The sequence below is a fragment of the Centropristis striata genome, chromosome 1 (assembly GCF_030273125.1).
Source record: "Centropristis striata isolate RG_2023a ecotype Rhode Island chromosome 1, C.striata_1.0, whole genome shotgun sequence".
NCBI lineage: Eukaryota > Metazoa > Chordata > Actinopteri > Perciformes > Serranidae > Centropristis > Centropristis striata.
In genome coordinates this window covers 6,165,788-6,179,623 of record NC_081517.1, presented here as the reverse complement: position 1 = coordinate 6,179,623, position 13,836 = coordinate 6,165,788, and the positions used below count along the sequence as shown (strand labels likewise).

General features: G+C 34.8%; 1 protein-coding gene across 1 annotated transcript in view; it reads left to right on the top strand.

The window, feature by feature from the left end:
- The window catches only part of sclt1 (sodium channel and clathrin linker 1), a 39,628-nt gene that overhangs the window by 20,519 nt on the left and 5,273 nt on the right, over positions 1-13,836 (top strand). The window contains exons 16-20 of the mRNA XM_059324419.1: positions 5,451-5,522; positions 5,644-5,718; positions 5,804-5,946; positions 6,895-7,087; positions 13,488-13,684. Of these exons, the coding sequence (XP_059180402.1) occupies positions 5,451-5,522; positions 5,644-5,718; positions 5,804-5,946; positions 6,895-7,087; positions 13,488-13,684 (680 nt within the window). The remainder of the gene's footprint in view (positions 1-5,450; positions 5,523-5,643; positions 5,719-5,803; positions 5,947-6,894; positions 7,088-13,487; positions 13,685-13,836) is intronic.

The following is a 13,836-nucleotide window of genomic DNA, read 5'->3' as shown; positions in this document are numbered from 1 at the left end:
GTGTGTGTCTGTGTCTGTGTCTGTGACTGTGTGTGTGTCTCTGTGTGTCTCTCTGTGTGTGTCTGTGTGTCTCTCTGTTTGTCTCTCTGTTTGTTTGTGTGTGTTTGTCTCTGTGTTTCTGTGTGTGTGTGTGTGTGTCTGTGTGTGTGTGTGTGTGTGTGTGTCTGTGTCTGTGTCTGTATCTGTGTGTGTGTCTCTGTATGTGTGTGTGTGTCTGTGTGTGCGTGTGCGTGTGCGTGTGCGTGTGTGTCTGTCTGTGTAACACGCCGATATCCACCGATATAATGAAGTGATTAAATAATGGGCTGCACATCACCTCTCTGTTGCACCTTGTTTGTAGCTCATAGAATTGTGCAGTGTATTTGTTTGTTTTTATTTAGATCCCCATTAGCTTTTACAGCTATTCTTCCTGGGGTCTATCATCATATTTCAGTGTGACAAATACAACGTAGGAATACACAGAATGATAACGGACATGACATACATTATATGAATACATAACATGAAACAAAAAGAACACACACAAAACTTAATTACATTTCACATGAAACATGGTTGACATCACAAAACAAAATTAAAAAAAACAACAACACAAAAAGTGTAGTCTGAGCCCACCTATTTATTTATTTATGTTCTGATTAGGGACTGAAGCTGCTTATATTTTTTGTACTTTTTGTAATTTTGATTTGTTAAATTTGAATTTAAGCAGCAGTCTGTAAGGTACATGTCGTTTTATTCAATTTGGGTTTATTTGCTGTACTGTTCCCAGTGAACACAGGTTATGTTTACTTATTATGTCAATTGGGAAATTGGCCAAATTTGCCCTGATTGTGGGTATTAGTTGTGCGGGAAAAAAATATCGGTATCAGTAATCGGCTAAATGAGTTGTAAAGAATCGGCATATCGGCAAAAAATCTAATATCGTGCATCCCTAGCTTTAACCCTTTGATGCACAACATGGGTCTAAAGTGACCCGACTTAGTTTTTGTATTCTATATCTATGCAATAAATTATCATTCAGTATTGCAGGTTTCCCTCAAATTACTTGTTTTTGATCATCATACATCCTAATTTTTTGTTTTCATTTCTTGCTTTTTGAAAAAAAAAAACTTTTTTTTATCACTACGCTTCTAATGCACAAGGTCATTTTTCACCCATGTGAGTAAACTTGATGTAATAATACAAAAACAATTTTTCTTCATAAAGTATGAAAGGAAAAATGAATATAATGATCTGTTGTAATAAAAAAAAAAAAAAAAGATAGTCAAACACACAGCCAGCATGAAATAACATGGGAAATGAATGCGGGTCATTTTTGACCCTTGTTGTGCATCAAAGGGTTTATATCTAAAAATAACAATTCCTACAAGAATCATAGTTTATTCTGCTAATTGCCCTCAGTGAAATTTGTTGGTGTGTGACTGCTTTTAAGCCACCAGATGTATTGCATCATTACTTAAAAGCACGGCATGATGTCAAATTTGGTGCCAACTCTGTACTTAAATTCTCAAAGAAATGAATATCTGTAAAAACTACAAACACCAGAGGATTTTTGATTTATAATTAGGCATACACGGAGGCACAACTTTTATCTGTACTGATGTACAAAGCCAAAAGCAAAGCGCTGCTCTTTCCCCCTGCCTGACCTCAGCCAGGGACACGATGATTAATGCGCAATTAATGGCTATTCTTCATCAAGCACTCCAACGCTTTAATCCTGTTAATGAAGCCAAGTATGACTGCAGCTCTGGCTGTCATCTTAGTCTCTCGCCGGCCTTCAACAACTGATGCTATTTAAGAGAGTAACTGTTGATGTGATTGACTTTCTGTAAATTAGAGACCTTCTCTTGTTGCCTTTTTACCTTTCGGGACATTTTGTCATGAAGTTGGTGGTTGAGATGAAACTTTGCAGCTAAAATTAGATGATTTTTTTTCTCCGTAATCGTCCCTTCTCCTCATCTAATCTTCCAGTGTGAGATGTGGAATGAAGAATTAATCCCAAAACTGCTAACATCGCTAGTCAGACCTCAGACTCACCTAAAGATTTGAGCACCGCTCAGACACTTATTCATGGAGTTTTTCAGAATAAAAGTGTGTCCAGTGTTATGCACTTTTAGACTTAGAGTTTAAAAGCAGCTTATGGGGTGATTCTCATGAACATGGTGCAGCTCATAGCAAAAATCCAAGAGCAATGAATACATATTTTCTTTGACCCTTTATCACATATACAATCTAAAGTCACTGTTTAATATGAATTTATAATCTATTTTAAAAATGTTAAGGTATTTTCTGACATTTTTAGAGACACTGTCAGCAAAATGCATTACCGTAAAAACATTTTTAAATTAAAAAAACAACGAAAGTTTAGTTTTTTATTCTTTGGCAAGCACTTAAATATGCTCAACGGTAGCGAGTATCACCAACATGTATTTTTTAAAAATATATACATACTTTAATGCAAACAATTCTATCATTACTGTAACATTTAACCATTTTTTCACATCAATTTTCATTCAGATTTTGTTCTTTATACATTGTTAAAAACCATTATGTTTGATTGTATTCTGTTAAATTATACATTTTTATACAAATATATATATCTTTTTTATAAATTTTATTAAATATTTATTGTATATAAGTGTGGGGAAACCATGACATTTTTATCTGGATGCATTACGGTAATGGATTTGTATAAATTTGTATTTGAAAATATTATCTTAACACAAAACAATGAATTGTGCCCCATTATGGCTATATTGTTCATTCATATAAAAGTGAAATATATTTAGTTTTAGTTTATTTTAGTGCTATGAGCAGTGTTTTAGGTCACCCCTCTTCTGCCACATTTCTACTGGCTCTGCTCAACCTCTTTTTTTGGTTTTGATTAGTAAAAGTTGTGGATAATAACTGGTACTTCTTTTGATGTTGAGGTTTCAACAAGCTGAGCTGACTCTGAAAAGGTTTCTTGAGGAAATGCATTCAAGATTATTTAGGTGTCAAGGATACACACAAAGAGTTTTGGTGAAGTTTGAACTTGTTTATGAAAAGGTAAAGATGAAAGATGCCCTGTTGAGTTTTCTTGTAAAGAAAAATGCATTCAAAGAAACAACAAGGCCCACTTTAAAAGCAGTGCAGCAGTTCTTTTTAAGTACATTGACCTAAAGAGAGAGTTTGGATTAAGTGGAGTTTTACAATTTACTTGATCTGTCCATGTACCAGGGCCCTCTACTGTGAAGCAAGTTCAACACACCCAGGGTACCTTTTCGTTATCTGGCTTCACTCTATCTAACGCAAGGGTCTCAAACTCAAATTATCTGGGGGCCGCTGGAGGCAGTATCAAAATGACCAAAAAAAGACACAAAATGACTAAAAAAGACACAAAATGACAGAAAAAAACTAAATTAATTAAAATAGACACGTAATGACCAAAAAAAGACACAAAATTACTAAAAAAAGACACAAAATGACCAAAAAAAGACACAAAATGACAAAAAAAAAAAAAAAATTACTTAAAGAAACAAAATTATTAAAAAAGACACAAAGTTACAGAAAAAATACACAAAATGACCAAAAAAACCCAAACAAAATTACTTAAAGAAGAAACAAAATTATTAAAAAAGACACATAATTACCAAAAAATACACAATTATTAAAAAAGACATAAAAAATTACTAAAAACAGACAGAAAATTACCAAAAAAAGACACAAAATTATCAAAAAAGACACACAATTATTGAAAAAACACACAAAATGATTAAAAAACGACACAAAATTAGCAAAAAAAAGTACAAACTCACAAGTTCAAGTCACAATTTTGATGTATGTTATGGAGATGCAAACAAAAAGGCACATGGTTATTTGTTTTTATTCATTATTGATTTATTATTACTTTGTTACCTAAAAATAAATCTATTAACAGCACTATTAATGTCACAATTTTGATAAATATTGTGCAGATGCAAAGAAAAAGGCAAATGTGTGTTTCTGCAAGCAGAAAATGTGTCTAGTTTTTTTATTTCAAAATAAAACATAAATACCATAAACGCCCATTGTATCGTGGATGTCACATCTCAGATCTTTGACATTTAGGGGTAGTATTTTTTCTTTTAAAAACCATCATAAATATGTTCTATGTGGTCCACTTGGTCTGTGGTATATCCCCCATAATGTTCCTTTAAGGTTAACTTGGTCTGGGTTCATATGGGTTAAAATACACATGCATCCAGAACATGAAAAAGATGCCTGACAAAAAGGCGGCAAAATAGCTTGTTGCTCAAAACGTCATTGTGTGGTAATTAAGTGAAATGTGTGGTAGCATTATCTATTGTGCAGACTCCCACCTTATAATTTCACTGTCCCTTAGGGCAGATTGGACTATAATTACATTTATTTACTCCATTAAATTACAAGTGCTGCTCCCATGTTTTGTTATGGCGTGTACATGTATGGCATGTATTTTAGCATTAGTCTTTCAGCTGCAGTCCCAGCAGACTTAGGACCAATTAAAAAATAAATTTAAAAACATAATCCAAAGTGGTAATGAGGCTTACTTTCATATCTTTGAAATGGCTCATAGCAAAAATCAAGAGCATTGAATACATATTTTCTTTGACCCTTTATAACATATACAATCTAAAGTTACTGTTTAATATGAATTTATAATCTATTTAAAAAATGTTAAGGTATTTTCAGACATTTTAGAGACACTGTGAGCAACAAAATGCATTACCGTAACACATTTTTAAATAGAAATAAAAAAAACAACGAAAGGTTTTTGGGTTGTTTTTTTCTTTGGCAAGCACTTAAATATGCTCAAATTACCTGAGGGCCGCTGGAGGCAGTATCAAAATAACCAAAAAACTGAAAATTACTAAAAAAAAGACACAAAATGACAAAAAAACAAAACTAAATTAATTTAAAAAGACACAAAATGACCAAAAAAAGACACAAAATTACAAAAAAAAAAGACACAAAATGACCAAATAAACCCAAACAAAATGACTTAAAGTAGAAACAAAATTATTAAAAAAGACACAAAATTATTAAAAAAGACACAAAATGACCAAATAAACCCAAACAAAATGACTTAAAGTAGAAACAAAATTATTAAAAAAGACACAAAATTATTAAAAAAGACACAGAATTATTAAAAAAGACACAAAATTACTAGCTGACTTACAAAGACTTGAAAAGGTTTCAAAAATGGACAAAATAGCCCAAGACCCCATAGAGTTAATCATTTAAACGTGCTGTAAAAAAGTAAAGATCTGCACAGTCAAAGCAAAAGTCAACTAACTCTTCTGTTTCATGAGCTGCTGAGTCAACTCCACACTAACTCAGGTATCTTCTGTTGCCTTTAATAATAGTTACTGTCTATCTAAAGTGACTGCACTGCCCAGGTCCCAGTAGTAATTGCCCATTTTGGAACTGTGTGACTTTATCTCTAACAGGTGGATAACGTGCGCAAGCAGTGCAACGTTCAAATCCACCGTATGGCCGAGGAGCTGTCTGCACTGCAGCTGGTAAGAAGCTGGCCCGTTAAGGACAAATCCCTTTCAACATTACACCAAATCCTTATTCAGTCTCCACCTGTCTGCCTTTTCATTCTGGCTCTCCTTGTTCTCTCTTTCCATCTCTCTCTAGGAGTGTGCAGATAAAGAGTCTCAGATTGAAAGGTCCCTGCGAGAGAGGAAAGCTGTAGAGGAGGAGCTGGAGAAGGTATCCATGAAAGTATCAGTGAGGCTGTTAGCTGAGAGTTGTGTTAGTGTTTGATTGCATGGCTGTATAATTGTTTTTGCTTTAGGTGTATAAGGAGGGCAGGGCAGAGCCAGAGTTCAGAAAGATTGATGCCCTTCACCAGAGGTGTCTCGATGCAGAGAGGATGAAGGAAGACATGAGCCTCACTCTGCACAGCACACAGAACAAACTGAAAAAGATGGAGATGGAGTAAGTGTGATGCAGAATTGTGTGTTTACTCTTCACAAGTTTAAAGCCAATACATTCTTGGCAAGAAGTTACACTCCCCACCTTTACTCAAATCTTTCTTACAACAGCAGCAGGAGGTGCCCATGTGGCTCAATCTGCTGCCAATAATGATGGTGGTATAAAAATACATTTCTATATATTTCTATTTATTTTTTGTTCCTCTAACCCAGGGGTCTCAAACTCAAATTACATAGGGGGCCGCTGGAGGGAGTATCAAAATGGCCAAAAAGAGACAAAATTACTAAAAAAAAGACAGAGAATGACCAAAAAATACACAAAATGACTGAAAAATATGCAGCGCTACCAAAAAAGACACAAAATTATTTAAAAAAGACACAAAATGACCCAAAAAAGGATACAAAATGACCAAAAAAATACACAAAATTACTTAAAAAAAAAGATGCAAATTATTTTAAAAAGACACAAAATTACCAAAAAAAGACACAAAATTGCAAAAAAATACACAAAAATACTAAAAAAAGACACAAATTATTGCTTTATAAAGACACAAAATTACCAAAAAAAGACACAAAATTATTTTTAAAAAGACACAAAATTATTATTTTTAAAAAGACACAAAATTACCAAAAAAAGACACAAAATTACAAAAAAATACACAAAAATACTAAAAAAAGACACAAACTATTACTTTATAAAGACACAAAATTACCAAAAAAAGACACAAAATTATTATTTTTAAAAAGACACAACATTACCAAAAAAAGTAATTAAAGGGACCTTCCACATATAACAAGGTAAAGTGCCATTCATATAAAACTCATATTAAACTTTCATATCAAGGTGGGGGCCACAAAATATCGTCACAAGGGCCGCAATTGGCCCGCGGACCGCGAGTTTGAGACCCATGCTCTAACCCTTTACTTTTTTTTTTAATCTATCTGTGTGCAGCTACAGTGAGGAGCTGTCTCGGTGCCAGGAGGAGGTGCGGCGGCTGCAGGGCTCTCTGGCTGCGGCCCGGGACGACTGTGTCGGCGTCAGCGAGGAGCGACTCCAGCTGCAGCAGGAGAACTTGCAGCTCCGCAGGGAGATGGATGAGCTGCGCAAGGCCTCCCTGTTGGTCCAGAAGAAGGCCAAACAACAGGTAACCTAATGATGGATAGAGAAGGAGAAACAAGTGTCAACCTCCATGTCTAAAAAAAAACAGTAGAGCCACATGCAAAAGTCCCTTAACCCTCTGGAGTCTCCAAAAGCTCCAAATCCAGACTTGTTGACTCCATCCAGACTAGAAAACAAAGCAGCGTGGAGCCCTACTGTAAATTTACCTCTAAAGTTCTGGCTGTAAACTCCATGAGGCCAGTTTCAGTTTGATGGTGATATACCAAGTAAAACTGGAGACAAGCTCAAATATATTTAGTATAAAATGATAGAACTGGATGGAACCCTCTTATATGTTAGATTTGCAACCTTTGTTCACATTTGCAACATTTCAAATTCTTTATTGAGCATGATAGTGTTTTGAAAGTAAAAAATATATGCAGAATCACATTTTATGTTGGACTAAAGGACTAAAAAATGACCAAAAAAAGACACAAAATGACTAAAAAAAGACACAAAATGAACAAAAAAGACTCAAAATGAGAAGACAAAATGACCAATAAAAACACAGAAGACACAAAATGACTAAAAATGACCAAAAAAAGACACAAAATAACTAAAAAAGACACAACAAAAGACACAAAATCACTTACAAAGACATGAAAAGGATTAAAAAAATAGTAATAATTAAAAAAAAGGACAAAATAGCCCAAGACTCCATAGAGTTCACCTGCATTATTTCTAATGGCCAGCAGGGGGCGTGTAGCACTCTATAATGTAATAATTTCCTAATAATGTAATAATGCCTGAAAATGTAATAAGATTTGCACTTAACTCGATGTAAATTGTAATAAAACCCAGTAATGTAATTACTTCACCAATAATGTCATGTATTCTACTCTTCTTAGAATAACTTGTAAGAAGAATGGAGACAGTGGGAGGGACATAAGGACATCTGGGGACAGACAGTCTGCTTTTAAAAATTAGTATTGCTGTTGTGTAATAGTTGGGGGACTTGTCTGGAACAGATAAAAAAAAGAACTATTCCGACAAAAATGCAATATTGTGAACTTCAGGCTCTTACATGTAGTGGAGCAGGAGGACTGCAAAACAGCCACTTAAGCCAGGCACTCTGCACTGTAATCAGCCAGTTCAATAAGGTGGTGGAGTCAAGGATTTGTTCTTTTTCCTCCTCCAAACAAACCTGATCCTTTGTAAAAAGAGAATTTGATCTTTCTTACTTCTACAGAAGTCTGCATTCAAAAGGACAAAACAATTTGGCCCCCCCGTCTGTGAGTACGACACATGGTTTCACTAATAAATCCAATTTTACACCAATAAATACCATTGTTAGACTTTAAGCATGCAGTTTTACTGATATTCTGCCGTAAATAGTAAAAACAAGAATTGAACAAATGAAAATTTGGCAACACTTTAGATAAGGGAACACATATTCAACATTAATTTGTTGCTTATTAGCATGCAAATGCAAAAATGCAAACATATTGGCTCTTAATTAGTAATTATTAAGTAGTTATTAATGCCTTATTCTGCATGGCCTTATTATACAACCAGTAAGCTATTAACTAAGAGTTTTCCCTCAATAACCTCAGAATTATTGCTTATAAGTAGTAAGGAAGGAAGTTGTTGTGTATGAGTTACGATCTTAATATGCTTTAATATGCATAATATGCAAAGTGACCCACTTTGTGCCACCAGTCACGTCAAAGGTCGGGAGAAGGTGGCTATTTGCCGTTTCAAAGCATATTAAGATCGTATCTCATATACAACAACAAAATTACTAAAAAAATACAGAAAATTACAAAAGAAGACACAAAATGACCAAAAAATACACAGCGTTACCAAAAAAAGACACAAAATTATTTTAAAAAGGCACAAAATTACATAAAACAACTAAATTACTTAAAGAATAAACAAAATGCAATTTGCAAAAAATTACATAAAATTAAGCAAAGAAGGACTCAAATTGACCACAAAATGACAAAAAGACACAAATTGACCAAAAAAGACACAAAATGACAAAAAAGACACAAAAGGACAAAAAAGGACACAAAATGACCAAAAAAAAGACACTTTTTTGTTTTACAAGTTTTAACAATCATTTACTGTCATTCTCCAGGACAGGGAGGCAAATTGAAATGCAAGTTGTCCCTTTTATGCTACGCAAGAAAAACAAAAACCAGCTCTATGTTGGAGTACGGAGGATGAGTTAAGGATAGTTAGAGCCTGAGGAAAGAAGGCGCTCTCTAGTCTGCTGCTACCACAGCGAGGCTTCTGTATCTGTTGCCAGGCGGCAGCAAGGTGAACAGGCTGCTGCTGGGCTGGTTCTGTCTGTTAGGATCCTTTGGGCTCCGCACAGGAACCTCGTCTCACTGATGCTCAGTGGAGGGGACCAATAATATTCTGGGTAGGGTCAACTTTAAAAAAACACAATTTGATTTTACACAGATTACATATTTCCACCTCACCTCTGTGTCTCAAGTGTAAAACTAAAGTGGGAACTTTAACTCATTGTTTACATTACATTACATTACATTACATTACATGTCATTTAGGAGACGCTTTTGTCCAAATCGACTTACAATAAGTGCATTCAACCTGATGTACATAGACCATAGGAATCAAGTAAGTACATAACTTTAAGAGCTAACTGTCATCGCTAAAGGAGTGCTATATGTTAAAGAAGAAAAGAAGAGAAAAGAATAAGAGCTTTTTTTTTTTTTTTTTTTTTAATATATATGTTAGGTGACCATGACTTAACCGAGGTATTGTTGGAAGAGATAGGTCTTGGCATAAACTTCAAAGATATTGGGCTGAAATTATCAGTGAAATGGAGAGAATTTTTCATATTAACCCATAAGAACCCAGACCCAGTTATCCTTTAAGGAAAGTTATGGGGGATATACCACATAGAACACATTTATGATGTTTTTTTTTTCAAAAATACTACCGCTAAATGTCAAAGATCTGTGATGTGACATAAACGTTACATTGGCCATTTATGGTATTTATGTTTATGATATTTCTTATTTTAAAATAAAAAAAGTACTAACCTTTTCATGGCATCTCCACAACATTTATAAAAAAAAATTTTCAGATTTGTCTTTAAGTAACAAAATAACAATAAATCAATAATACATAAATACAAATAACCATTTGCTTTTTTGTTTGCATCTCAATAACATACATCAAAATTGTGACTTTAATTTGTTCAGTTCCCTATTAACGGATCAGAATTGTTAATTGGGTTTCAACTTAGCCTCGTAACAAAAAATAAGCTTTTTGAAAAAAGAAATACAGACGTTTCTTTGCTTCCTTTTTTCTAAAATCAACAATCTGCTCCTTTGCGGACGTTGAGCAACAGGTTGTTCTCTGCACAAAACTCTGCATGATTGTTGATTTGCATTGATGTGTTGTTATCATTATGTAACTGGTGTGTGAAGCATGTGTTGTATTAACCGTCTATTTTTGAATAATCCTATCACCTTTTATCCAAGTATCTAAATATTTCTTGCAGTAATTGCTCTCCAACTGTTAATCCAAATGGTTGTTTGGCAAACAATTCAGACCAGCGAGCTGAACAAATACAGCTTTTCTCCCACTCATTTTAAAGGGGCACTCCACTCGTTTTAAATTCAATTCAATTCAGTTCAACTTTATTTATAGAGCGCATTTCATGCACAAGGCAGACTCAATGTGCTTCACAATGTATATACATAATTACAGTTAAAAAAAAAATAAAAAAAAAAAAATTACAAAACAAAACAAAACAAAAAAAACAAACTAATTAATTGAAGAGTGCAGGTAGACAAGCTATGCCATATTCACCACATATACACTTACTTACACATGTGCACCCACTCCCACAACCACACATGCACACACACACACAGTTCAACCTAATGCTGTAGAGAAAAGATAGGTTTTTAATCTGTTTTTAAAAATGGCTACTGATGTGGCATGTTTGACTGTGTCAGGCAGGGCGTTCCACTTTCGCGGGGCATAAACACTAAAAGCTGCTTCTCCTTCTTTGGATCTGGTGTGAGGGATGAGTAAGTTGCCACTGCCTGTTGACCGAAGTGTTCTTGCTGGGGTGTAGGTGATGAGCATATCTGTGATGTACTGAGGTGCAAGGCCGTGTAGTGCTTTATAAACCAGGAGCAGTATTTTGAAATCTATTCTTGTTCTGACAGGTAACCAGTGCAAAGATTTAAGAAAGGGTGTGATGTGTTGATATTTTTTGGTGCCAGTGAGAGTACGCGCAGCTGCATTTTTAATTAGTTGTAACCTTTGAATGCTTGAGATGGAGATTCCAGTGAATAAACCATTACAGTAATCTAGTTTACTCGTTATAAATGTGTGGGGAAAAAAGGGGAACTCCACTCGTTTTACTAGGGATGTCACGATTCTCCAAATCGAAGTTATGGACAGACATTCATGTTCCCCGGTGGATGAACCATCCTGCCTTTGGTGACCCTCTGAATTGTCCTTTGGCACTGCCAGCAGCTCAAACTTTTCACTTATTTAACTGGACTTATCCTATGAAATCTCTCAGAGTGATTGGCGATTGATCCCCTTACTTTTTATCTAGTGCCATCATCAGGTCAAAATTTTCGGTAACACGTTAGATTAGGGAACACATATTCAACATTAATTAGTTGCTTGTTAGCATGCAAATAAGTAACATATTGGCTCTTAATCATTCATTCACATTACATTCAGTCATTTAGCAGATGCTTTTATCCAAAGCGACTTACAGGAAGAATAAAAACAAACAATCAAAGTATAGTGCAATAAGAGCTATTAGTGCATCAATAAGTGCTAGTGACAATTCTTTAAGGAGTAGAATTATGGTGTGGTGCTAGGAGAGAAGAAGCTCTCTGAAGGTCTTCAGGAGGTTTTTAAAGGTAGAGAGGGACGCCCTGCTCTGGTTGGAACTGGTAGTGGTTCCACCAGCGGGGACAAGAAATGTAAAGAGTCTGGATTGTCTTGGACCAACGGGGGGCAGAGCCAGGCGCCGTTCATTGGAAGAGCGCAACGGTCGTGAAGTAGCATATGTCTGAATCAGGGCGTTCAGGTTAAGATTATTATAGTTAACGAAAACTAACGAAATAACGAAAACTAGAATTGAAAAAACATTTTTGTTAACTGAAATAAAAATAAAAACGAGAGTTTTTAAAAAAACGATAACTAACTGAAACTGTATTGTGTGGTTACAAAACTAACTAAAATTATGGTGAAAATGTCCTTAGTTTTCGTTTCTGTCAACTTTTTTCATTCATAAATCAGTGTTTCTATTTGAACATGCAACACATGGTAAATATGTTTACTGAGACTTGGATGTCGAGACTCGAACCAAAATTCAAAACACCCTGAACTGTAAGAGTTAATAAACTTATTGGGGCTGAGATGGATAAACCAAAGTAAATAAAGGCAATATTTATTATGACCTCTTTGAATCTGGCACCCAACACATAGCCCATTACAAAAAAACTCAAACTAACACTAAAACTAATAAAAACTAATTTAAAACCAAGCATTTTTAAAAAAATAAAAAATAAACTAAAACTAGCAAACTCACTCTAAAAACTAACTAAAACTAACTGAATTTGAAAACAAAAATTCACAACGAAATTAAAACTAAAACTAATGAAAAATCCAAAACTGTTATAACCTTGATTCAGGTAGGTAGGAGCAGTACCGGAGACAACTTTGTAGGCCAGCATTAGAGATTTGAATTTGTGTTCAAAAGGAGTGGGAAGAAGCCAAAGCTTATTAAATCCTGTCCCTTCTCCCTATGTTAATTTACTATATTCAGTTATATGACAACAATAATATTTATATATATGTAACAAAATGACCAAAAAAAGACACAAAATGACTAAAAAAAGACACATAATTACCAAAAAAAGACACACAATTACCAAAAAAGACACAAAATTACCAAAAAAAGACACAAAATTACCAAAAAAGACACAAAATTACTAAAAAAAGACATAAAATGACCGAAAAAGGAAACAAAATGACCAAAAAAAGACACAAAATGACCACAAAATGATCAAAAAAAGACACAAAATTACCAGAAGAGACACAAAATTACCAAAAAAAGACACAAAATTACGAAAAAAAGACACAACATTACCAAAAAAGTCCATGGCAACAGCTTGTGTCAAGAGTTGCAATTTCGTCCAAGTGATTTTTGTATTTGTCTGTCTTGTCTGTTTTTTATTATATTTTATTGTCTGTATTGTATTGTTTCCTTTCATTGTATTGTGCTGAGCTGTGTTATGTCTTGATGTTTTGTGTGTGGGACCTCCTCGTAAACGAGTCCTGACAACTCAAGGGGCTTATCCTACGAAAATAAACTTCAATAATAAAAAGGTGACATGAACTCACCCCAGCACTCTCTGCTCTCCTCCCCCCAGCTGTCACAGATGGAGCAGGAGTTCAGCCTGAAGGAGCAGGGGCTGGACGCACGTGTGCAGGAGCTGGAAGAAAGCAGCCGCAGCTCCAGCGCTGACCTGACGCGCCTCCTTACAGCACAGCAGAAAAGCACCCAGCGCTGGAAAGAAGAGGCCAAGAACCTCGTTCAAGCTTTCGAGACTAAAATCACAAGCCTCAAGTAAGGAAGTTGTGAAGGATTTTACATTACTGCAGGAGAAAGACGGATACCAAACATGCCCTGAGAAATGTGCTACGGGTCTAAAAGGTTGCCAGATTGCATCCTGAAAATAGAAAGCAAACATAGATGAAAAACTCTAAGAACATCTGTGA